Raw genomic sequence first — 26,967 nt, 5'->3', positions numbered from 1 at the left:
TACCCCCGATAAAAGGGTCATTACAGTTCTTCATTCTGGGAGGGAGAGATTTGTTTTATTTGTTGTTGGTGGGTTTGTTTGTTTTTTAAATGTTGGCTTGATTTCAAGCAAAGTCCCCAAAATTTGGATTGAGGAGCAACTGAGGAATGAGGTTCAAAGGAGCTCAGTCAACAACATGGTAACACGGCAACAATAAAACACCTTGTAGCAGAGTGAGGGTGGCAGGTTTAGAATGTTAGAACACAGAATATGGGATAACGACAGTGAGAAGCTGTGAACCTGGCTGTCTATAGCTCCCCAAAGACTTCCCTGTTTCATACCATCTGGCTCACACCACAGATAAAGCTCTTGCAGCAAGCAGCACATTTCCCATCAGTGTCATAAAGAAGAATCATGCACCTTCATCCCAGCTTGGGAATTTAACTAAGAAACTGGGACATATTGGTGGCCTTCTACCCTTCTATTTCATATGATCTCGAAGAGCTCAATTTTATATCCATAAAGTCAAATGCGGAGTTATAGGTAAAGATGCTGTATTCCAGCTATGAATACAATTTTTTAGATAAATTAGTGGAAGAGAGAACTATCAACGGCTATTGGTCATATTATCTTAAATGGCACCTTTGGGGAAAGCCACAGTATATATCTGCATAGTAGAAGCTGGAACAAACTCTAAGGAAGGAGATGGCATTCATGTCCTGTTTGCATGAGGCATCTCGGTGGCTACCAGTTGGAAGATAGTTAATTAATTAATTTATTTATTTGTTCAATTTATACCCTGTCCTCCTCGCCAAGGCGGGCTTAGGGCAGCTTACATAAAATGGATATATAAAAATACAGTTAAAACATACATAAAACAGACATAAACAATCAATTATTCATTTTCCTAAAGTGCCGGATCAATTAAAGTGCAGGAGCAAAATTCCTAATTTAGACCGTACCACTACTTCAGTGTTAGTCCTGATGGCATTCTCACAGTGGCTCAGTTTGATCGACCAATTTATGTGGCGAGCCAGGCTGCAGGTGGTAGAGCCAGGGCACAGGGTCGCTCCTCGGTGTTTAAGGCAGCTCCTAATCAAACACCTGGTGGAAGAGCTCCTTCTTACAGGCCCTGCGGAACTCTAAAAGGTCCCGCAGAGCCCTGATCTCCTCCGGGAGCCCATTCCAACAGTATGGAGCTGCCACCAAGAAGGCCCTGGCCCAGTTATCAACAGCCTGACATCGTTGAGGCATGGGAGGGCCAGCCGGTTTTGGGCCCTTGAACACAGTGCTCTCTGGGGAACATATGGGGAAAGGTGGTCCCTCAGGTATGCCGGACCCGGATCATAAAGAGCTTTAAAGGTCAAAACCAGCACCTTGAAGTGAATCTGGTATGCTATTGGCAGCCAGTGCAATGCTTTCAGCACAGGCTGGATATGCTCCTGCATAGAGAGGCCCATCAACAGCCTGGCCACAGAATTTTGCACCAGCTGCAGCTTCCAGATTTGGGACAAGGACAGCCCCATGTAGAGAGCATTACAGTAGTCTAATCTCGAGGTGACCATTGCGTGGATCACTGTTGCAAAATTGTTGCGTTCGAGGAAGGGAACCAACTGCCTGATCAGCCGGAGATGGTAAAAGTTGTTAAAGAGGCATCCAGGAGCGTTCCCAGGCTCCTAACCACCAGCTCTGGCACCAACTGCACCCCATCAAAGGTTGGGAGTGGGATCCCTACCTCCGGGCCACCCCGACTCAGGCACAGGACCTCCGTCTTCGTCGGATTCAATTTCAGTCGACTCAGTTTAAGCCAACCAGCCATGGCTTGTAATGCCCAGTCCAGATCTTCGGGTGTAGAGCCAGACTGGCCACCCAACAGCAGATAGAGGTGGGTGTCATCCGCATATTGGTGACACCCCAGCCCAAGCCTCTGGGCAATCTGGGTAAGGGGGCACATGTAGATGTTGAACAACATTAGGGAAAGTACTGCCCCTTGAGGGATGCCACAGGTCAGTGGGTGCCCTTGGGACAGTTGTTCCCCTAGCGTCTCCCTTTGTCCCCAACCGTGAAGGAAGGATGCGAGCCATTGCAAGGCAAGCCCCTGAACTCCAGAGTTAGCAAGGTGGTGGATCAGTAGCTGATGGTCGACCGTGCTGAATGCTGCCAACAGGTCCAACAGCAACAGCACTGCTGATCCACCTCGATCCAGATGCCTCCTGAGGTCGTCCGTGTGGGCGACCAGTGCTGTCTCCGTCCCATGTCTTGGACAAAAACTGGACTGGAAGGGGTCTGGAGTGGAAGTGTCATCCAAAAAGCTCTGTAACTGGTCTGCCACGGCCCTCTCGATTAACTTGCCCAAATAGGACAAGTTGGAAACCGGCTGGTAATTAGCTAATTTGGCCAGATCCAAAGATGGTTTTTTTCAAGAGGGGTGTCCTGGGTCAGGGCAGACTCAACCAAGACCAAGGGGACGAGGCAGAATCACTAACCACAAGCGTGAGTCAAGAGTTCAGTCCAAGGGTCATACACAAGGGAAGCCAGCCGAGGCTCCAAGAAGCAGGGTTCAAGCAGGTCCGAGAGGCATTGTCAAGTTTGCCCGGGGTCAAGGCTAAAGGTTTAGGAATAGCAGCCAGAAACGGGTCGGGGTGGCATGGAGGCACATCTCCAGAGAGAGAACACGTTGCTCCCACGCCTTCATTCTTTCAGCCCCGTCCTTTTATCAGCAGCTCACAGCTGGGTCTTGTTGCTTGCAGGAGTGCTGTCCATTAACTCCAGGTGTTCCTCTTGATCTGGTGGTCGCTGGGCAGCAAGGCGTGCGCTCCGCCTCCTCTCAAGGAGCTCCAAGCATGCCCGCCTCCTCCTGCGTTCCCCTGGCTCTGGGGACTGAGGAGGTGAGGCAGCATGTAAAGTTTCCCCACGATCTTGGGTTGTCTCTTCCATGTTCCCAGTGTTCATGGGGCTGAAGTGCCTGCTGTCTTCATCAGCTGGGGCACTAGGACCTGCCTCTGCTGTCTCAGGGTCATTAGCAGCATCAGCTGGCTGAGCCTCAGAGGTGCTGCTGGGGCTGTTATCAGCTGAGTGCCCTTCAGTTAAAGCAGACTGGCCCACAACAAGGGGACGGACCACAGCCTCCTTGAGTGTCCCAGGGAACTGACCCTCCAAGAGGGATTTGTTGATAATCTCCCCTAGGGCACCTTGAAACCCAGCATGACCAACTTTCACTAGCCACGATGGGCATGGGTCAAGGAGACATGTGGTGGGGTGTACAGTTAGGAGCAATTTATCAACTTCCTGTAGACTGAGTGGACTGAAATGATCCATAACCTGACTCAAAGATGTGCATGGAGCCTCAAGTTCGCTCACTGTCTCAACTGTGATGGGGCGGTCATGCCGGAGCGACAAGAATTTGTCTGCAAAGTAGCTCGCAAAGGCCTCACAGCCAATATTCAATTCCCTAATGTTTGACCTGCCTTGTGGCAGAGTCGTCATGGACCGAATCGTTATAAACAATTGGGTTGGGCGTGAGCTCGCAGACGCAATCGGAGCTGCATAGTGTTCTTTCTTCGCACCTTTGACTGCCATCTTATAGGATCTCATAAATGTCCTATAAGATGTTCTTGTAGCCTCGTTGCCACCGTGCCGCCACTGCCTTTCTAGCCGTCTTAGCCTTCGCTTCATCAGCCGCAACTCCTCGGTGTACCAAGGTACGAGCTTAGAGCAAGGGTGCAGAGGGCGTCAGGGAGCGATCTTGTCGATGGCTGCAGAAAGTCAGCTATGTCAATCCTCTACGAGCTCATCTAATGAATTATCAGGGGGCATCAGATCTCGTAGAGGCATCTGAAGCCACACAGGGTCCATTTGGCTCCATGGGCGAGCTAAAATACGCTCACTGCCCAAACAGGGTTGAGGTGAAACATTCAAACAAGGCCTCAGGTCAAGGTGGTCCGACCATGGCACTGCCTGGGCAGTGATCCGGTCCACCGTGACCCTACCACAAAGATCAGATTGAGCGTGTGACCAGCCTGGTGGGTAGGAGTTGTTGCATATTGGGAGAGTCCCAGTGCCACCATGGATGACACTAGGTCTGCTGCCTGCATGGAGGTCACATCGTCAGCGTGGACAATGAAATCCCCCAGACTATCAGTCTAGGGTGTTCCAATGCCCATCCCAACACAGCCTCCATCAGGGATGGTGCGCTGGGCAGTTGGTACACCAGCCAAATTGCCAAACTCTCCTTGGCTTCCCCTAGACTGGCACACTCTGTGTCCATGATCTTAGGTCATGGATCTTGGTCTGATCCAGCAAGGTAATTGTATTCCGATATGTTAGTGAATATGTTGCTAATAACTTAGAGAGCAGGTATGGTGTTGTAGTTAGACTGCTGGACTTATGCTCTGTGAGATATGGGTTCAAATCTCCACTCTGACTTGAAGTTTATTGAGTGACTTTTGGGTTAGTTACAATCTGTTAGTTTAATTTACCTCACAGGGTTTTTGCAAGGGTAAAGTGGGAAGGGAAAACACCTTGGAAGAAGTTTGAGATTAAAATGCAGTAGAAAAATAACTCTTCTTTGCTCCTCCAATGATTTGTAATATTTAAAGAAAGATCCTTAAAGTGATACTATTGGTTATCATTAGCTTTAAAAAGAAAGTGTGATCAGTTGGGCAATTTGGGGCAGATTACTTTGCCTTGCAACACAGTTTACCTGTCTGTAAAATAAGAATGCTATTTAATTGCTTGGTTTGTGATGTTTTCTGTTATTACCAGATTGTATTTGCATTTATAATGAGTGGCTAGTGTGGGGTTTAATGACTGATGCATTAAATATGCTTGAATTAGGGTTGCCAACTATGGGTTAGGAAATTCCTGGAGATTGGGTGTATGTGGATCCTGGAATGAGTGGCGTTAGGGCAGAGGAGGGACCTCATCGGGTGTAATGCCTTACAGTCTGTCCTCCAAAGCAGCGATTTTCTCCAGGGTAACTGATCTCTGTGGTCTGGAGAGCAGTTGTAGTTCCAAGAGATCTCCAAGCCCCATCTGGAGGTTGGCAGCCCTAGCTTGAATCCCTATGGATAGCCATATGTGATGGATTGCTCTTTTAAAAGCTTAGAAGTGCTGTGTAAACAGATAAAGAACTGTGAATTCTTCACAGAGCCAGAGAGCCTTGAGTGACAGGCTGTTCCAAGAGATCTGATTGGTTAGAAACAGCTGAGCAGAGAAAGACTTCTGAACTGGATGCTGAGGAGAATTCATTCTGATTTCAGCCCTAGCTGAGAAGAATACTGGCAGTTTCGGAATTCAGCCTAGACTGAGAGCAGTAACACAGACAGGAGAAATGGGGGGAAGTTGGCAAGGGAGTTTGGGAAGTAGGCGAAGACTCCCATTCAGGCCAAAGAAAACTGATAGATCTTCTAGTGAGAGGAGAATTTCCTAACCCAGTCAAACAGGGAGTTGGCTCTGAAGCGTGAAGAGATTCCTGGCCTGGTGTGGTTAGAAACTGCCTGTGGAGACCTTAAGAGTCAGTTTAAAACTCAAGACAAGTACTGGTGTTTCAAGAGAAGGAGTTTGGGTACTGGAAAGACTGCATCAGCCTTCTGGAAACCAAAAGAGTCAGAGAATACTCAAAGAAAGTATACTGGAGTGTTTGGGAAAACACTAAAACAAATGCCTCTCAACATAAAGATTTTAAGTAACTCTGAATAGCTTAAGAAACTCTCATTAACCTGAAACACAAGAACTAAAGTCTGTGCATGTACTGGTTTTACCTCAGAAATTTCAACCCCTGATTTCACCTGAACTTTCCCCTCTATGTTGAATAAAATATTTTGTTAATTTGGAATATAAAAATGTCTTGAGTGCCATTAAAGTTAAAGTGGGCTCTCAATCCTTCCCTTAGGTTCCTGGGCTGAGCAAACAGCCAAAATATTATACTGTGACTGGGTGGGACAGCCAAAGTTCTCCAGCAAAGAAGAAAACATATTATAGTGCAGCTCAGTCAGTAAAGGGAAAGAAAAACAGAGGGAAAATCTTGCCTCTGAAGGAGGGAAGTGGACAGGGCAGTCATACCATGTTAGTCTTTTGCTGTAATATCCACGCTGCTCATAATTTTGATTATAAAGGTGTCTGCAAAATGATTCCGCACTCTGTGCAACTGACAAGTGAGAGTTGATGCATGGCAGCTTATGCTGGGGGGGGGGGAGAAATCGCTAGTCTTTAAGGTGCCAGTGGACTTCTGTGTTATGTTTCATTGAATAAAAGCTGAGAAAGTGGACTGTTGTTTACATGGCATTACAGTGATGCAAGGGAAACCCAAATGGAGCATTGGGATAAACAAGGCTGGGGCAGTGGGAGTTCTCCTGTGTATCTCACCCCAGCAGAAACGGAGCAAGTCTTGTTGTGATATCCTGAGCTGGGGTGTGGTGGAGAAAACGACTATTCCTCCTTCTTCAGCAGCTAAAACAGAGCCAATAGCTGCCAAGACCATCAATCATAAGGCTTTTGTGAGCACTAACAGTGACTTTAAAACAAAAGAAAGCTGCTTGCCAAGGAGACTTGCCCTTTATGGTGTTGCTCTTTAAAACAAGCAAAACAACCGCAGGAATTATTTGGGGAAGGTGAACTTGGATTGACACTGATTACAGCTCCTTGTCTTGGCCACAAGCATGCATCCTTGCAAGCAGCTTGATTCAGCCAGAGAGGGGTACTCTTAAGACCCGCTGTGTTATTAGGAAAGAGTACAAGTTTCATTCTGCCACTGAAATCAATGAGACTTATAAAAGGGCTGGACCATGCCCAGTCTTGAATGGAAATTGACATCCAAGCCTCTTTATTGACTTGACAATGTAATATCCTTGAATCTGCATTTTGCAATTAGTTGATTTAATTTGATTAATTAGTAATTAATTCACTTAAGTTAATTAGTTGATTTAATTTGATTAATTAGTAATTAATTCACTTAAGTTAATTCGAGTACTTAAATCATGAATTCGCCACCAGTGGCTGCACTGGTAGCCACCAAGGGCTTTAAAAGACAGAGGAGAAGCCCATCAGGGGCTACAAGAGCTGGTGATTAATAGAACCTTCATATTCAGAGACAATAATCCTCTGAAATACATTGCTAGAAGGCAATATCAGAGGAAGGCCTTGCCCTCTAAGCTAGGGTTGCCAACTGATCTCCAGGTGACAGAGATCGGTTCATCTGAAGAAAATGGCCACTTTGGAAGGTGGACTCTGTGGCATTAATACCCCACTGAAGTCCCTCCCCTTCCAAACCCCACCATCCTCAGGCTCCATAGCCAAAATCTCTAGATTTTTCTCAACCTGGGGCTGACAACCCTACAAGCCCTGATTATTGGCCCCCACTGGGCAACTGTGTGGCCACTGTATGAAAGAGTATGTTGGACTAGATGGACACTGGCGTGATCCATCAGGGCTCTTCTTATGTTTGCTGTCATTGTGAATGTACATGCTGTTGAACTGAAAAGGTTGGGCTTATGAACGGATAAGAAAATGTTTATGTTGCTTGTTCAAGGTTAACTTTTAAAAAATAAAATGCCAAAAGAGCCAATCTTATAGTATGTATTACATCTAATATACTATGAGTGTTTCACTTAGAAATGCCATATTTTATACAGGGAAGGGGGCTTAAAAACTCACTTGCAAGACTGTCAAGCCTGTGTTAAACGGGCATTCTGTTTCATGGGTTGGAGTTGTGAAAGGCCTACCTCAAAGCCTAGCTGGTACAATTACAGATAGTGGCTTCAGAGAACTGTTTGGGGGTCTCTTGTGAGCAGCATGAGATGTATTGCAGAGTGCTATAATGGAAATGGAGAACAGGGAGAAATAACCCTCCACCTTTCACCAGCAGAAGTGGGGTTGAATCCAATTAATCAGTTGGTCTGCTTTGTTCTCCTCGTGTTTTACATGGCAATAGTGAACTGATACTTCATGAAGTAGTATAGAAACTTGCTAATGCAGTCTTTTTCTTTATTTCACAGATTTCACAAAACCACCACTAGCACCAAAACCAAAGATCCTCAGTCATCTTGCTTCCAAATTTCCTCCATCACTGTCAAAGTCTGGTACACTTCACAATTCAAACTCTATGTCTAGGGGTCCAAAACCACCCATTGCACCCAAGCCAAAAATCCCCAGTGACAACGATCCTGTGATTATACAGCAATCCAGTGTTTATGCCAACAATACTTTTAACAAATGTACCAATGGAAGACTAATATGTACAGCAGGACAGCTCTGCGAAGGAAATCAGTGCAACACTGAGTGCTCAGAACCGGGAGCTGAAGATGAATATATTGTAAATTCTGAAACTGAATTGACAGACAAAGACTATATTGACTCTGAACAACTGCAGGAATCAGAGGACAATGTCTTAGATGCTCCAGGAGCACCAGCAGGTAAGGAAGAGGATAACTGCACCAACAATAAGATCTCTGATCTTGAATTAAATGAATTAGAGAACAATGATTCTTCATATAACACAGAACCAATGGACAAGGTCTCATTGGAACCAACTGATATCCAAACTCTTGACAGCCCTGAAGATTTAAAAGAGGATGCTGGATGTGAAAATGTAGACCATGAAACCGGTCCCAGTGTAGCCAAAATGCACTGTGCAGATGGGGCTGATGAAACACTTAGAGAACTGGATCTGATAAAGGAAAATAATGAGTATAATATGGATAATAAAATTTTGAATGGAGGTGCAGTTTTGAAGGACACTATATGTGAAGATATTATTCTAAGGCATTTAAAGGAGCAAACACCCACTTCAGAGGACCTGTTTCCAATTTGTGAGGATCCGGGAGAAGAAGATTCACTCCAGGCTTTGGAAGACGAGCAACCCAGTGTTGACATGGAAATGGGTGCCATGCATAATGATGGAGATGGATCAGCCTTGGACATAGAGTTGGAGCTTGTAGAGGATGTTTGTGAAAGTCCCAATATTCTTGCTGATGATTCTGAAGAAACAGATACTACACTAGAACTTAATGGACCTGAATCCAATACAGAAGAGGCATTGGGAGGGACCGCTAATGAAACTGATGCTGGAAAAGAAGAGGAAATTGATCCTGATGCTGACTGTGAAACAGGCATAGAACTGGAAGAACATCTAGATTATGGCAACCAAACCACTGAGATGAAGAGTGAGGAAGAAACAACAGATACAGTGTGTGATACAAAAGAAGACCCAGAAGAACAAAATGATGACGTGCTGGAGTCAGAGACCACAGATGACAACTGCCAGATTATTCCCTTTGAGAAGGAATGCAGTGAGGATGCCCCTGACTCTCCTGAAGAATTGCCATTAGAAGAGAGTGAAATGTCTAGTGACAGTCAGCCTTTTGCTCTTCAGGATGTTAGTGGGCAGGAAAGTGAGTCACTGCTGGCAGAAAAATCTAAGTTAGATTGCACTGAAAGTGCTTTGGAAGACCTAGAATCACAAAACCAAGTGAATGAGGTGGAGCACAGTGATGGTGGGAAAACTGCCCTAGATGCATCCAATGAAACATCAGTTGAAGATGCATGCTGTGGTACAGAAGAACCGAATGAATGCCATTGTAGCAAAACTGAAACAAATGCAAGCAGTGAATATGTGATTGATGAATCTGCAGCAATTCCTGAAGTGGTGGTTGCTTACGATAAAGATGATGGAGAAACAGCCAGTGACTCCCTAGACAACCCATATATATTGGGAGATAGCCTGCCTTCAGATGTTAGAAAAGAAGTGGGGGAGGCTGACGTTCAAGATGCTTCAAGTGGTTTTAGGGAGGGAGGGGGTATGGACCCTGAAAACCACTTGTTCCCTATTGATCGGAAAAGCATTGTTACTAGAACAAGGTCACTTTCTGGAAAAGTACCTGGATATGTGCCGGAAACAGTTCCAGAAGAAACAGGCCCAGACACTGATTCGCAACCCTTGAGCACAGCCCCCATGGTGTCTGAGGACTTAAGCCATACCTTCTCTTTGTTGGACGGAAAGCCTATGGAACTGAATAGGGCATTACCTGCAAAGCCAAGGCGCTTTATTTTATACCCTCGATCTTTTTCAGTAGAAGGCAAAGACATCCCAGTCTCTGTTTACAGAGAGACTGATACCTCTGTAATGGATTACAATAGAATAAACAGGACAGAAGACCTCACTTTGCCTTGTGTAATTGCTTCATCAGGCAGCTTTTCCCAGAGAAATCACCTTCCATCCAGTGGGGTATCCACCCCATCCTCAGTTGTTGATATACCACCTCCTTTCGAACTAGCCTGTATCACCAAAAAGCCAATCACTAAAAGCTCACCTTCACTTTTAATAGAGAGTGACTCTCCTGATAAATACTGCAAGAAAAAGAAGTCCTCTTTTAAAAAGTTCCTCACGCTGAAGTTCAAGAAGAAGACAGAAAATAAAGTCCATGTGGATGTTCATCTTTCTTCTTCAAGATCCTCTTCGGAGTCTAGTTATCATGGACCTTCCAGGGTCATGGAACTGGACCGGAGGAGTTTGAGTAGTTCACCTCAGCTGAAATCACGAACTGGCAAGCTGAGGGCCTCTGAGTCTCCAACTGTTCTCTTCTACAAGGATGGCAAGAGAAAAGGGACACCCAAAACCTTTAGCAGAAGTGTGTCAAGGGTGGAGTCTTTTGAGGACCGTTCAAGGCCCCCTTTCATGCCCCTTCCATTAACTAAGCCTAGGTCTATATCCTTTCCTAATGCTGATACTTCTGACTATGAGAATATTCCAGCAATGAACTCGGATTATGAAAATATACAAATTCCTCCACGAAGGCCTACCAGGACAGGAACTTTTACTGAATTTTTTGAAGATCCTAGCAGGGCATTATCTGCTGCTAATGAGAATGACGGCTATGTGGATATGAGCAGTTTTACAGCTTTTGAGAACAACAAACAGCAGCCTACCAACCAGGAGACAGAAAGGTATTGTAGCCCATATTTATGTAAGGCTAGTTAGCCTTGACTGGAGAAGCTAGACTTTCTGTGCATTGGGAGTTGCAGGCATATCTTCAAGTTTACTCGTCTTATCTCCCCTTTTCAAGCAATGCTTTCTATACATACAAGATTTTTAAGAGTTATATATGCACACATTTTTAAAATGTATTGGAAACTTGGGTATTTCTTGATATAAATGCTTACCAGTAAACCAGTGGCAATGGATTATCACATATGGGAAGCACTGGGAAATCAAAGTTATTTTTTAGAAACTCTTTCACTACAATAGAGACTGACTGAGTCTTTTTTATCATCATTATTCTGGGCAATGCTCCTGCATTCTTTTCTGATTAGAAGCCATCATTTCGGGAGGGGGGGGGAATGTGACTCTCTCATGCGTGTCCCATTGCAATGAATGGAGGCTCCAGGGCAATAGCTGCCACGCTGTATTCTGTACTTCTAGCTTTTGTGCAGTTGCTCTTGTCTGTTCCTCTAGGCATCATTGTCAGTTTTGGTTCCTGAAAGTAAAAGGATTAATCTATGGACTTTGCTCAAAGTCAACTGATACGAACTGTGTAAAGTTCATTATTGCTTCTAAAGCCTATAGTAATCAATGTTTGAAAGTGATGTGGAATGAATTGCAAACGTGTTTGAAGCTTTGTGCATTGGGACATCAATAAAGTTATTTTCCATCTGATCACTGGGAGGGGGGGAAGCTTCCATCTCAGTCAAATCTTTAATTACATCACTGTTACTCCATTGGCCTTCTTCTGCTTTGACATTCATCTTAACAGTCCTTTAATTACATGTTTATAACTGGGAGAAAACTTTGGTAAAGTTAAGAGCAATTTGTCCATCACAATTTAACTCAAGGTAAAAAGACAAGGAAGGAGAAAAATTAACTTTTTGGAAAAAGAAATGCAGGTTCGTTCAATAGTATCACCTGGGCCAAAAGGAATAATAGATTACTTACAATCAGGGGTCATTTCGTAGAAAAAGAGCTGCAGGGGCTTATTAGCATAACTTATTGGCATATGCCACACCCCCTGACATCACCGGAAGTGTGCACCAGCCCCTCTGACAGGCAGAAGCACCTGGGATCCATTCTTTCCCCCCTCTCCCTTCCCTTCCCCTCCAAGTCGGGCGAAGGAAAAGGGGAGGGGGAGGATCTCAGGCGCTAATGCCTGACAGAGGTGCTGGCGTCCCCACAGCCAGCCTGGGTGAATTATAAAATCATAGACTCATAGAGTGGGAAGGGACCTCCAGGGTCATCTAGTCCAACCCCCTGCACAATGCAGGAAATTCACCAATACCCCCCCACACACCCTAGTGACCCCTGTTCCACGCCCAGAATATGATAAAAAAAACCCTCCAGGATCACTGGGGGCCAAACTGGCCTGGAGAAAAATTGCTTCCTGGCCCCAAAGTGGCGATCAGCATTTCCCTGGGCATGTAAGAAAGGGCCACAAGAACTAAGCACAGATGCAACTCTTACTGCTCTACCTCTCGTGATTTGCCTAAGTTCACACAATCAGCATTATGATCCTTTTAAAGTTGAAAGCATGATATAAATGCAAAGGACTATTTGTAAGATTATCTGTAAGACACAAGACCAGGACGCATCTCACTTCTGGCAATCACTAGGAGAGATCCTATCACTCAGCTTCCATTGCCCCACACACACCCCACACTGGAATAAGAACATAATATCAGACCATAGCACATTGCAATAAAGTCCCTACAACTGTATACAGAAATACTGAGCTTCCCTACCATTTGCCACAACTAGCCCACCACACAACCAGGATCAAGACTCCTAAGTGGACCAACAGACAGGCATACACTCGTTTGAGAAACTGAGTATTACATTACAACACCTCTGGAACATTACAGATCAGTAGAGGCAGCACTGCACAGTGGTCAGAGTTGCAGATTGATGTGGGGAGACCCAGGTTTGTATTCTCACTCTGCTGGCTGAGTGACCCCGGGCCAAATCTCCCCTTCTCTACCTAACCTACCCCACAGGGTTGTTGTGAGGATGAAATGGAGACTCATGGGCAGGGTCCCCAGCTTCCCTGGCAGGAACACTATGTTAAGAAATCTCTCACAATTATGCAGCCATAGCAGGCAGGAGGAAAGGAGGCGAATACCTTCAGTGCCAGAGACTTGTGGAGGAAGAGTCAAACTTTGGGGACTCACCCTTGCACCAGAGGGCCAAGGCAGCAGGAGGCAAGAAGCCTGGGCGAGCTGGGCTCCTCCATGCCTGGCAGAAGATGAGGTGCAGAGGCAAGAGGTGGGCAAGCAGAAGAGGCACTCAGCCAGCCGCACAAGCTGCGTGCAAAGAAACTCCCACTGTCCCAAGCTTCAGGGCTGCCTCGTTAAAGGAGTGCAGAGGCCAGACTCGCAAATGAGAAAAAGCAAGCTCAGGGTTCGTGGGTCGCATTTTGGGCTGTGGAAGAGGAACAGGCTTCTTCCTGGAGTTCTCTCAAGTTCCTGCCCTTTTGGTTTTGCTTTTTGCCAATCCGCCTCCCAGGACTGCTCCAGGTACTCCGGCCTGAGGGCTGCTGGGGGCGGGGCTCGAGTGCTCATTACTTGTGGAGCTGAGGCTCAGTGTCTCCAGCTGCTCCGCCACCTTCCCTTCCCTTGGTTTGCTCAGGGAGCCTGAGCAAGCCGGCTGCTGGAGGGAAGGAGAGGCGGTTTAAATCATCTTCCCTTCCCTTGGCTTGCTCAGGATCCCCATGGCTGCAGAGAGCCCGAGCAAGCTGGCTGCTGGAGGGATGTGCATTTGGTTCGTCTGAACTGAATGCACCCCCCCAAAATGGCCCATTCAGGCCCCTTTTAGGCTGCTGCGGGCCGATTCAGATTCTCTGATCTGAATCGACTTCCTGCAGTTCGGCCCCATTATATCCTATGGGCCGTTGAAGTCAATGGCAAAAACATAAGGTATATTCTGGGGGCTGGAGGAGAGGGGGTTTGAGGGAGAGGCTCCAAAGTCGCAGGGTAGCTGCTGGAGCCTCTTCCCAAGATACCCGCCATGTTTCAGAAACATTGAACGAGGGGGTCCAATCCTAAAGGCCCCCAAACAGGTTGCCCCATCCCCTCCATTGTTCTCAATGGTGGGGAAAAAGTTACTTTTTCCCACCATAAAGAACAATGGATGGCATATGGCGGCCATAACTTTTTAAGGAGCCCTGAAGGAGAGCTGGGGGAGCCAAAATGACCTCTCGCATGTGATGACCTCTCGCATCACGCGGGAGAGGTTGAATTTGCCCCTACATGTCCAAGGCCACCACCAGGGAGCTGGAAGAACATTTCACCCCACCCTCCTCCAGGTGTCGCAGCTGCCACCGAGAACAGCGGCGGTGGCCATAGCTTTTTAAAGAGCCCCTAAGGAGAGCTGGGGGAGCCAGAATGACCTCTCGCATGAGAGGTGGAATTTGCCCCTACAAGTCCAAGGCCACCACCCCGGGGCTCAGGGAGGCGGGGGAACATTTCGCCCCGCCACCATGTCCCAACTGATGGCTGGTGGGAGCAGAGGGTGGGGCTTATGTACCCGCCCCCTGGGCTCTTGACTGGCGGAGCGGTGCTCCAGTGCGCTCCGGCAGAAACTGAAGCCTGGGTAGCAGATAGAATTTAACCAAAAAAGATCAAGCATGTTGTGATGGCCCCAGGTTACCCATGACAATAAAACCTTGAAGTTTGTAGTGCAGGTATGATGTCTTTGGGCCACAAATGTCTTTAAGGAAATGGGTGAGAAAACCAACTATGTGACAACAGTAAAAAAAAAAAGCCCAAGAAATTATGATTTTCTTTAAGTGATGGTTTGGGGTAGCCCTGATTTCCTTAACACAGTGAATATATATATGTGTGTGTGTGTGTATGTAGTATAGCTATGCAGCATATTAGCTCTGATTTCCATAACACATTGTATACTTTTCTTTCAAGTACATAGTATAGCTATGCAGCATAGCTGTGATCTAGAAGGTCCTTGGTTCAAATCCTACTTCCATCAAAAAATAGGGGTGCCAGGCATCATGCGATGGTAGGAGACCTTTGCTGGCAACCCCTGCTTTCCACTACTGTTCCACTGGGTGGTGGGAGAAAATTTAATTTAAATTTAATTTAAAAATTACTGTTGGCACAATGGCATGATGTCACTTCCATGGAAGACCTGAAGGTGACATCACACTGTTGCTCTAGTGGTGCCCCCATGTCCTCTCTCGCATTTGGCTGGCAGCCATAGTCAGAAACTCACTAAGTGGCCTTAGGCAAGCCATTCTCTATCAGATAAACTTTTATTCCACTCTTCATCCAAGAAACACAGGATGATGTAAATGTTTGTTACCTCTTCCACGGAGCTCAGAGTGGTCTATATAGCTCTCCCCTCCTCCTTTTTATGGCTGAGAGAGTGGATGGCTAAAGGTCATTCAGGGAGCTTCACAGCAGATTGGGGATTATTTATTCAGAAAACGTATCTGTCACCTCTTCAAGAGACCTGCTCCAGACAACTCACTAAGTAAAATACAGCAAAATCATAAAAACTGCAACTGACTTGAAGTATCAAAATGAAACTGCTGCAGTTATTTTGGACTGCCTAGGCATCCACAGACAAACTTAGTGATCTGGGCAGTTGCCTAAGCAATCCAAAGTGGCTGTCAAGATTAGGGTTGCCAGCCCAATGTTACCAGCATGGTGGGGACTTGCCAGTGACATCATTTCCATCATGACCCATAAAATTTCATTCTCATGTAGGGGTAACGTTCTAGCATCTGTCCCAGATTTTATGGTTTAAACTGTAGAATTTTGGGTGAATGCTAGTGCACTGCCTGATAAAATGACATAACTTCTGGGTTGCACCTAGGGCTGCCAAGCCTCCAGTGAGAGTGGAGGATCACCCACCATTAGTGTGGGAGATCTGGCACTCTAGTCAAGATCTCATAAAGTAATCTCACAAGATGTCAACAAACAAGATGTTAAAAACCTTTAAATGTTATTTATTCCTCATGTTTTTTTTTTAAATTTTAAGGTGCTGGGTTTTTTTCCTAATAATATTTGTATAAACATCTCCTCTTTCTGTACCAACCACACTGTGCAAATATTTTGATCTCCACTCTGGAGCCATGTTGAGATTTAGATATATAGATTTAGAATCTTCTGAAGCTCTAGATTTCTTTGCTTAGAGGGGTATTTCAATCAGTCAGAAAAAAGGTTCACTTTTTCATTTTCTTCCTTCAGAAAAAAACCCCGTATGTATGTTTGCATGCAGTATATCCTGACCAATAATTTTTAATTAGATTCAATGAAATTTATAGAGAAAGGACCCAATAATGGAAGCATGCTAGATATTATCTTTTCTTATAATTACTGATGTGGGCGTTAGCAGCCAGAATATTGTCCCCTGACGGGCAGTTACTACTGTTCCCCAAAATTTAGCCATGTAGCATTAATAATTAAAATATAATTTGATAATACAAGATTAGAAAAGCCATTAGCATTGTACATCCTGTGAAAAGTAGTTAGTCATGTCATGTGGAGAAGGCCTTTGGGTCCCAAAAAGCCTATAAACACTGTGGTATGGAATGGCCTAGGAACATAAAAGAGATACATAGCTTTCCCTTTTTGTATTTATAGTATGTTTCTGGCCTTTATATTGTCCTAGTAAAATGCCAATAATTATTACTGGAACTGGGGGAGACGGACTCCCATCACACTTCTCAACAATATCTATGTCAGTGAGGTGAATGCCACTTAGTGCCAGAGCATTTGCTCTCCCAAAAACATGTATTCAAGGGCAATAATTTGCTCTTTCCCCTTCCACAGGAGACCCTGCCCCTGTGTCACTTGCTGCAATCCCTGCATCCCTGTCTGTCCACTAGCACTCTGAGAATCTTGCTGGGTCCCTGAAGCCCACCAGCCCCACCTTGCCTGCTTCACGGCTCAGTAGAGTTGCTAGGTCCCTCTTGGCAACCAACGGGGGATGGTGAGGGACTTACCAGGAGCAGGAGGGAGGCCCAGGCAGCTATGTCACTTCTGGCATGTACTGGAAGTGATATCATCATGCTGTGCCATTGTGGCAACTTTCTGGTATTTGGGCAAAATTTCTATGGTAAAAACGGCTTCTACAATAGAGTTTTTGCCCAAATACCAGGCCATATCTCCAGAAGTGACGTCATCCCATCGCTGGCAATGTAGCCTGGGCCTCCCTCTCTCTCCTGGTCAGTCCCCCTGCTGGCCAGCTGATCAGCAGTGGGGGCGGGGCCTGGTGGTGGGGGATTCCTGCCTCCACCGGGGGAGGGGAGGCTGGCAACCCTACAGCTGAGCTGTGGTGCTTGAGCAATACAGCTCAGTTGTCACCTAAAAAAAATAAAGAGTTTAAAGGTGGGGCAGAAAATGGTGCTTGGCACCACCATTTCGAATGCTGGGTGTTAGCTCTGCCACCCCTCACCAGATTGGCTATGGACAGAGCTTTCAAGTGGAGATCCTGCCCACAGCCACCCTGCTATTTCCCCACTAAGTCAGAGCAAAAGCGGTTTTTCCTTTGCTTCAGTTTAAAGGAGAAGGCTCTGAGAGCCCCATGTGTCATGTTTGGAAAGAATACAGTATTGTGAGGAATAAGGTTGCCTGGCCTTGAGGGTCCAGCAGTGGGGGGATGGGTGGAAATGGTGTCAGGCGACACTGCAAGGTTATTTCCAGCCAGAAACTCGGATAGGACATCACCACATTGTGGTGATGCTTTAGCGGTCCTGACAATCTCTATGGGTTTTACCTCTGGAACATGGTGACGTCAGTTCTGGAATTTCAGCCAGAAATGACATTGTGGTTCCATGAGACACCATTTTGCCCCCCCTTCTCTCCCCCCCCCCCTGCTGATTTGAGTAGTGGCAAAAACCAGGAAGGATCAGTAGGAGCCCTCCTGCTGGAAGTAAGTGGCATCTTAGAATGAAAGCTCCCCCTTTGTTCTACTGTGGGAAATATAACCATGCAGAACCAGTACTGGTCTGTGTGCTCTTGTCTTTTGAAATGAGTTACCATTGTTGTGTTTGGGTAACTTCTTGGTGGGATTATTTCCCTACACCTATTCCCTACTCTTCTCAGTTTTAGAAACCAGAAAAAGAGTGTTTGGTTTCCCAGGCCTTTGGTGATACGGAATTGTTGTTTGCAGATTTTTTGAGGTTGGTGCTCTTATGTTTTTTGGCTACAGTTACTGTTGCAGCTGCTGCTGTTTTGGTTTTTTGACATTAATAATCTTTATTATTGCAGATTCTGTTATATTTTATGGGAATGTGTGTGCACCCCTGAGAACTTTGTTGAGACACCTTAAGAATTTTTTAGATGTGTGTATATAAACATATTGTACACCCGGGCTAAGAGAAGCAAAGTGAGGAAATAGTATCTTGGATCTTCCTCTTCCACTAAAACTTCAGTTTGTCAGGGTCAATGGTTTCCAGTGGGTTCTTCATGGGACTTGTTAGATTGCCGCTAACAAACTGCCGGAGAGTGATTTCAGCAATAGTGATCAGCTTTATTTTAGGTATGAACAAGTGCTTAAATAAGTCATAACCAGAATGGAACACAAACCGGAGCTAGGCTCCTTTTAAACACTCCCGGGCTAATGTAGCCACACCTATTTACAATAAACAACCAATGAGATTGTGCGGATAACGACCAAAGAGAGTTCTTCCCTTGCAGGGAATAGGCACAGTTCTGATTTGTTGCGGTTGTGGAGCAACCAATAGGAAGTTAGTTCGGAGGAGCCTTCCTCTGGCTCAAAGCTTAACATGGATAGTAAATGAGACAATTCCGTGAACCTTCTTTGAATACACCACAGGACTGACAAGCCCCCAGTCAGTGATAGGAATCTTTTGCTCCCTGCTTCCATTGCCAGCTGCTGGTCTACTGGTGGAGTAAATTTTTTAAAACCCCATGATGCTAAATGTGGTGTTATATCACTTCCAGCAAAAAAAACAGAAGTGGCATAGGGTAGCTCTAGGAATCACTGGGAACTCTATGGTTTTACCTACCTACCCATGGTTTTACTCACCTACCTATTTGTCAAGGATTTCAAGAGTGAACCCCATGGGTCTCCAGGGCTTTTATACACAAGTGACCAAAATCTTCTGTATTTTCAAAAATATATTGTTTTATTTAATTTGCATCAAAACAAAAGGTTTAATCTATGGGCAACACAACACTCTTAAGTCACACAGGAAAAAACAAGAAAACTAGCTTAACTATCTAACACATTTTCAAGACCTGCCTTAGATGGCACAAGCCTTAAGTCCAAGAGTCAAAGGCCATCGCTTATGCGTTCTCTATGCTGATGTCTATTGCAATATAAGCATATCATAGTCCAGGCCGTCAGTCCATCAGAATCCAAACTACTGCCTTTTCTCCTGGCTCGTAGCTCAATTATAATTTTTTGGCCAAGCATCATCAGGTGATGATGACACCCAATCAGGACACGTTCTTGCTGGAACCTCTAGAAAATTACCTTGTCAACCCTGATTCCTCCCCTCCCATCCTATGGCTGTAGGTTCTCATGAGAATCTTTATTACCACATTTCAAGCTCTGTCCTTGAAGAAGATAGGCGGAAAGTAGTCAGAGAGACCAATTAGCAATACCTGCAGGATGGAACAAGGCTGTGACCATTCACATTAACCCTTGAGGGGAGTCAAGGATGTTTTGCCTAACACTATATCACTTCCTTTTTTAAAACCAGAAGTGATGTGACACTGCAGCCAGCAATGCGCCCCCTTCCATATCCCCATCCACAGTCCTCCCTGGTTTTTGAGTAAATGGAACTTCTAGTGGAAGAGGAAGTGAGCTCTGTAGTACACTATCTAGCACATATGGAAATCATTCATAGGATCCAAGCCAGTTTGATTTGCTCCCCAATCAGCTGTAAATGGCAGTGTCGAAAACCTTAGAAACATAGTAGAATTTCCTTGTAACAGCTGGATATGGAAAGAGAGAAGGAAAAAGCATGCACGGAAGCCATATATTCCTTTTTGTAGCTTTTTACTGATAAGAATATAATAGGCAAGATTTACAGCACATACACTTTTTGTTACCTTCTTTCCATAAGCTGATCCTTCCTATCTTTCTTTCCAGTTCCTCTTCATTTTCTCCTGAGTATCATGGGGAGTGCAGACTATCAGGATTCTTTAGGGACCGATCTACCCACACAAACAAGAGAATAACCTACTGTGATGTGAGATATGCATGTGTGTGTGTATATATAGCTTTAAGTGAGCCTGCAAGAATTAGCTTCTGTTTCCTCTCAAAGGTCTGTATGGGTGGAGCTTCAATTTGGCCTTATCTTTCGTCATTAAGGTTGTAGACTCTGAGTGTATATTACAGGTTTTCATTAGAAAGTATTCTCTCTCAGTTTAGAGTTGCCAGTTCCCCCCAGGCTACTGGCGGGCAATGGGGGGGGTAGGGTTGCCAGATCAAGGTTGGGAATCTCCTGGAGATTTGGGGATTGAGGCTGGAGAGGACAGGGACCACAGTGGGAAAAATGCCATAGAATCCTCTCTCCAAAGCATCCATTTTCTCCAGGGGAACTGATCTCTGTAGTCTGGAGCTGCAGTTTCAGGGTATCCCCAGATCCCACCTGGTGGCTGCCATCCCTAACCCAGTTGGAAGCAATAAAAATACTTGTGGAAGGTTTCAGAGTTGCTGAAGGGTGGACTGGAAGCAAGGTATGTAAGAAAACACCCCTCACTCAGGGTTGCCAACCTGCAGGTGGGTCCTGGAGATCTCTTGGAATTACAACTGATTTCCAGATTACAGAGATCAGTTTCCTGGAGGAGGGTGGACTCTATGGCAATATACCCTGCTGAGGTCCATCCCCCCCCACCCTGTAGCACAGTGGCCAAGTTTGCAGATGATACAAAATTATTCAGGATGCTAAAAACCCAAGGCTGATTGTGAAGAGCTCCAAGAGGACCTCGACAAACTGGGAGACTGGGTGACAATGTGGTAAATGAAGTTCAGTGTTGGTAAGTGTAAGATGGTGATGCACATTGGGACAAAAAAAATTTCTCAGCTTCAAGTATAGGCTAATGGGTCTGAACTTGATGGGACTGAGAGGGAAAAAGATCGTGGATTTGTAGTGGAGAGCTCAAGGAAAGTGTCAACCCAGTGCGCTGCAGCAGTGAAAAGGGCAAACTCTATGTTAGGGATTATTAGGAAAGGAATGGAAAATAAAATGGCTGATACTGTAATGCCCCTGTATAGATCTATGGTGCAGCTTCATTTGGAACACTGTGTACAGTTCTGGTCACCATATCTCAAAAAAGACATTGGAGAGCTGGAAAAAGTACAAAGGAGCGCAACCAAGATGATCAGAGGGTTGGAGCACCTTTCCTTTGAGGAAAGGATGAAGAGTCTGGGACTTTTCAGTTTAGAAAAGAGATGACTAAGGGGGACATGATAGAGGTTTCTAAAATTATGCATGGGATGGAGAGAGCTGACAAAGAGAAATTTTCCTCCCTCTCCCGAAATACTAGAACTCAGGGGCATCCAATGAAATTGATGAGCAGTAGGTTCAGGATGGACAAAAGGAAATACTGCTTTACACAGAGTGATTAAAACATGGAATTAACTACCAGAGGATGTAGTGATGGCCACAGGAATAAAGAGCTTTAAAATGGGATTAGATCGATTTATGGAGTCTACCAATGACTACTAGCCATGGTGACTAAGGGGAACCTCCACATTCAGGGGCACTAAGCTCCTGAATCCCAGAGCCAGGAGGCAACATCAGGGGAAGGCTTCAGCCTCTATGCCCTGTTGTTGACTGCCCAGAGGAACTGGTTGGGCACGGTATGAGAGAGGATTCTGGACTTTTTGTTTGATCCAGCAGGGCTCTTAACCCTACCCTTTCCAGGCTCCATCCTCAAAATCTCTGGGTATTTTCCAGCTCAAAGTTTTAACCTGTTAGGGGAGATTTCAAAAATCTAGTACAACCTCCCCTTTTCCGAGTTCAATCTGGGAGATAAAAGATCTACTCAAGGCTTTTTCACAAACAAAACAAGCAGTTTTATTTAAGAATGGTCATTCTGATGCGAGTTCACCTGAATGCCCAAGACGGACGAAAAACTGGCATACTGAACAAGATTCAAAGTTCTTTCTTTGTAAGATAAAACAAGCAAAAGGTCAGGGCCTGGTATTTGGGGGGAAAAGGTTCAACCATTCTGTTCTTAAAGAAAGCTCACTCTACCCTCTTTTTAGAGTACATTCCACATTCCTAAGAGGGACATAAGGAAAACAAACCTTATACTCTTCTCTCCCTGCAAGATAAGAATGGCACCAACCCTTGACTGAGATATAGTTGCTTAGAAACCAGGAGGTCAAAGAACAGATTTTGGGTAAGGATAAAAATAAGGGCAGGAACATCGGTACAATATAGCAAATCAATCCACAAGATAACAGACCAATCTTCAGGCTCACTAATCAAAGTTATTGCTAAGATCTCAAATCTTTGCTGAATTATTAATGGTGAAATAAAATTTTCTAATACAACCCCACCTCAATTTACCTCATCTCAGAGAGTACAGTTCTACTGCAATAGAACTTCCTTGGAACATGAACTACTTGTGTTTTCTGCAAAGAAGTTGACGAAGGTTCTATGCCTGAGTTGCAGCGGTATAGGTTTAGGGATCTCACTCCCTACCTTCGATGGGGTGCCACTGGTGCCATTGCCAGAGGTTAGGAGATGGGGAATGCTCTTGGATGCCTCCTCAACAATGGAGGCCCAAGTAGCAGCCACTGCCAAGTTGGCCTTTTACCATCTTCAGCTGATTAGTTAGCTGGTTCCCTTCCTTAAACTGCTCCAGCTCCATGCGTGTGTTTTTTTTAACCTGGAGAATCGCTATCACACTCACCTCCTTGCTCCGGATCGCTGCGCAGCCACATTGCTCCTCGCCATCCACACGCATCGGTGTTGTATTTCTCTCTCTCTCAATTTGGGCATGCGCACAGGCAGCCATCTGTAGAACAGCTATTTCCTCTTCAACCTGACTGCTGTAACACTTCCCTTTAAACTTTAAAGGAACACTTCCCTTTAAATGTTTACCGCTGAAAATGGCCTCCCTGAGATCCCGAACTCGTCTAAATGCTAAAACTAGGTACCATTTAAACATTGTTTTAAATAACCCTGTGGCGGACTTCCGCCTATGCACACACCACCAACGCTTTTTTTAAAATGGTGGGCGAAAAGCAGACGTCTTGGGCAGCTTTCAAGTGGGGAGGGGGTTTAAATCGAAAGTGGCTTGACACTGGAGGAGTGATCACACAAGGGAAAAATGCAGCTGGAACTGGAGAATCAGGAAAACACCACTTGGGGACCTGGTATCAAAATACTTCGGGTTAAAGCAGTTTTGAGCTGGAAAGCTGCGGCTGGGGGTGGGAGGCAGATGTACAACACTTCTAAGCTTTTTAAAAGTGCAGTCCATGACAGTTGCTTTGACCGCAGCTGCCACCATAGCAGAGGGATCTTCACTGTGTAGCTAAACATAACCTGTGGTAGCCATTTTGTGGCTGACTTTACCTCCTGCAGGAGTCATTTTGTGGCAGTCAATTTATGCCTGCATCTACCACACTGTGACAAAATTAAAGGTGCCTGCAGGCTCAAAAAGGTTGGGGACTGCTGGGGTAGGGTCTTCACAGTAGGGTTGCCAACCTCCTGCTGGTGCCTGGAGTTCTCCTGGGAATGGGATTACAACTTATCTCCAGGTGACGGAGATCAGTTCACCTGGAGAAAATGGCTGCTTTGAAAGGTGGACTCTATACCCCATTGAAGTCTGTCTCTCCTCCCCAAACCATGCACTCCTCAGCCTCCACCCCCCAAATCTCCATGATTTTTCCAGCCCAGAGCTGGCAACCCTACCACCCAGCTTCTGAAAACTGTAGGACTTGACTGTCCATGGTGGCTACCCTTTTTCTCAGTATCCACTGGTGACTAATCACAACAGATAGACCAGTCCTTCCAACTCATTTATCCTGCGAAGACACATATTGCTGTACCCTCCTCAGTTAAGAACATAAGAACATAAGAGACGCCAATGTTGGATCAGGCCAAAGGCCCATCCAGTCCAACACTCTGTGTCACACAGTGGCCAGAACTACCAGTGCCATCAGGAGGTCCAGCAGTGGGGCCAGGACATTAGAAGCCCTCCCACTGTTGACCCCCCCCCCAAGCACCAAGAAGACAGAGCATCACTTGCCCCAGAGCCCCTAGCTATACCTTGTGGCTAATAGCCACTGATGGCCCTCTGCTCCATATGCTTATCTAATTCCCTTTGGAAGCCGTCCATGCTTGTAGCCCCCACCACTTCCTGTGGCAGTGAATTCCATGTGTTAATCACTCTTTGGGTGAAGAAGTACTTCCTTTTATCCGTTCTAACCCGACCGCTCTGCAGGTTCATGGAGTGCCCACGAGTTCTTGTATTGTGAGAAAGGGAGAAAAGTACCTCTTTCTTTACCTGCTCTTTCCCATGCATAATCTTATAAACCTCGATCATGTCACCCCTCAGTCGTCTTTTCTCCAAGCTAAAGAGCCCTAAGCGCTTTAACCTTTCCTCATAGGGAAAGTGTTTCAACCCTTTTATCATTCGAGTTGCCCTTTTCTGCACTTTTTCCAAAGCTATAATATCCTTTTTGAGGTGTGGTGCCCAGAACTGCACACAGTATTCCAAATGTTGGTGGAGTTGAGTGGATGTGCAAAGTCTATGTTGTTGATTACGGCAGGAGTCTCTTGCTTCTCTCTTGGAGACAATCTAAATGTTTTAGCTGAGACCACTGTCTTTCTTCCTGGAGTTCAAATTACATGACTGATGGATTGAGTACATTAAAAGAGACCCGGTATAGTAGTTAGAATAATGGACTGTGATCTGAGAGATCCAGGACCGTATCTCCACCCTGCAATGGAAGCTCACTGGGTGATCTTGGGCCAGTCACTGTCTCTCAGCCTAATCTACCTGACAAGGTTGTTGTTATGAGGATAAAAGGGAGGTGAGGAGACTGATGGTGTAAGCCACTTTGGGTCCATGCTGGGGAGAAAAGCAGGGTATAAATATACTAATAAATAAATAAATCTCCTTACACTTAAAACAAATATCTCAAGGAGAAGGTTATCCCAGAAGAGGACATAGACAGGTTGCTTGTTGGTATGGATAATTTTTCAGTATGTGAAAGTATGTATTGTACTGCATACCTGAAACCAGCATACTGGGAATGATAGAATACTTTTTGTGTAAAAGAGAAATGTTAGGTGGGTTTAACAAGATGAAAATTGCACATCTTAGAGTTTTCAAGTAGCCACTATTTTATGGCTTCCATTGTACCGTTGTCAGCACAATCAGACATCAACAGAAGCTAATTGGTCCCTGAGTTATAAAACACATGATAAAATCATCTCTCTCTCTCTCTCTCTCTCTCTCTCTCTCTCTCTCTCTCTCTCAAATACAGTCCAGTGGTACCTTAAAAGACTAGCTGAATTTTATTCCCACTTCTTCAAATGAAATGAGTGAGTATTCACTAGACAGAACTTTTAAGTAGAAGGTATGAGAACAAACAATCAAGCAGGGCCAAGGAACCATGAAATATGTAGGATGTACCAGACTGAAACGTAATTACATAACACTGAAATCTAATCAGGAATGATTCAGAGACTTTCACCAGTTAGTTGTACCTGTTAGACCATTACAGATATTAAGCAGCTTAGCAAGATTTGTGAATGGTCTCTGTATTTTTTAAAATTAATTTGACTTTTACATAACTAAGAAGTGTACATGCACATGTAAGCTTATACCCAGAATTAAAACTTTGTTGGTCTTAAAGGTGCCACTGGACTGATACTTTGTTCTGTTGCTTCAGACCAGCACGGCTGCCCACCTAAATCTTCATTTCCTCCTGTACTTCCTGCATTTCCTGGCCCCTTGACCCCACTTTATTTTTTCATGCCTCCTACATAAAAGGTCTACCTAGCAAGCAGCCATTCATTGCACCCAATGAAGTGGGTTCAAATCCACAAAAACTTATGTTGGAATAGGATTTTGTTCATTTTTATATGCCACAGGACTCCGGGTTGTTTTTTTTAATCCTACAACAGACTAACATAGCTATCCCTCTGGACTCATTTTAATGTTAAACACTTCCAGAATCGACTGTGTCCTCCATATGAACAGCATATATCCATCCAGATTAAAGGCATTTAATTTTCCATAATAGCTCAGGCTAGCCTGATCGCATCCGATCCCAGAAGCTAAGCAGGGTCGACCCTGGCTAGTATTTGAATGGGACACCTCCAAGGAATACCAGGGTTGTGATGCAGAGGCAGGAAGTGGCAAACCACCTGTGAACCTCTCTTGCTTTGAAAACCCCACAGGATTGTCGTAAGTCAGCTGTGACCTGGCGGCAATTTCTATCACCAACCAGTTTTCTTAAGAAAGGGCAGTGATTTTTACTGAACCCTCCCTTCCACTTCAGACCCCCCCACACACACACACATGCACACACTGTATTGCTTCTAAGGGTCTGCTGGCCTCCAGGAACAAATTGGGTGGTGCTCAGTAGGACGCAGTGAGGGAGAACTGAAAATCACTGTCCCCCTTGTAAGAAAACGTAAGGCACTTAAGTGGGATACAGGTCGCTATATGGCAACAACAATGATTACAGGGAAAGCTGATTCTACATGGAGAGTAGGGTTGCCAGGTCCATCGGAACAGTCGGTGGGGGATGGGGGTGAACTTACCAGGAGCGGGGAGGGAAGAAGCCGGAAATAAACATCACATGCCTATATCACCTGGAAGTGAAGTAGGCATGTCGGGGACGACACTCTGGTTTGTGGGCAAAACCTCTATGGTAGAATTAGCTTCTACCATAGAGCTTTGCCTGAAAACCAGACCTTCCCCCCCCCAATGCCACCGATGTGTCCACGTCACTTCGTGACGTAGGCACATTACGTTTATTTCTGGCTTTTTGCTTGTTTGGGTGGGTAATTGAGGGGTGGTTGAATAGGAGCACTGAAC

General features: G+C 45.3%; 1 protein-coding gene across 1 annotated transcript in view; it reads left to right on the top strand.

Moving 5' to 3' along the window:
• FGD5 (FYVE, RhoGEF and PH domain containing 5) overlaps positions 1 to 26,967 on the top strand; it is a 226,640-nt gene that overhangs the window by 14,943 nt on the left and 184,730 nt on the right. Inside the window, exon 2 of the mRNA XM_015425259.1 lies at positions 7,974 to 10,920. Within this exon, the coding sequence (XP_015280745.1) occupies positions 7,974 to 10,920 (2,947 nt within the window). The remainder of the gene's footprint in view (positions 1 to 7,973; positions 10,921 to 26,967) is intronic.

The sequence above is a fragment of the Gekko japonicus genome, unplaced genomic scaffold (genome assembly GCF_001447785.1).
Source record: "Gekko japonicus isolate JY-2015 unplaced genomic scaffold, Gekko_japonicus_V1.1 scaffold2, whole genome shotgun sequence".
Taxonomy (NCBI): Eukaryota; Metazoa; Chordata; class Lepidosauria; order Squamata; family Gekkonidae; genus Gekko; species Gekko japonicus.
This window is presented reverse-complemented; position numbering and strand designations above follow the sequence as displayed.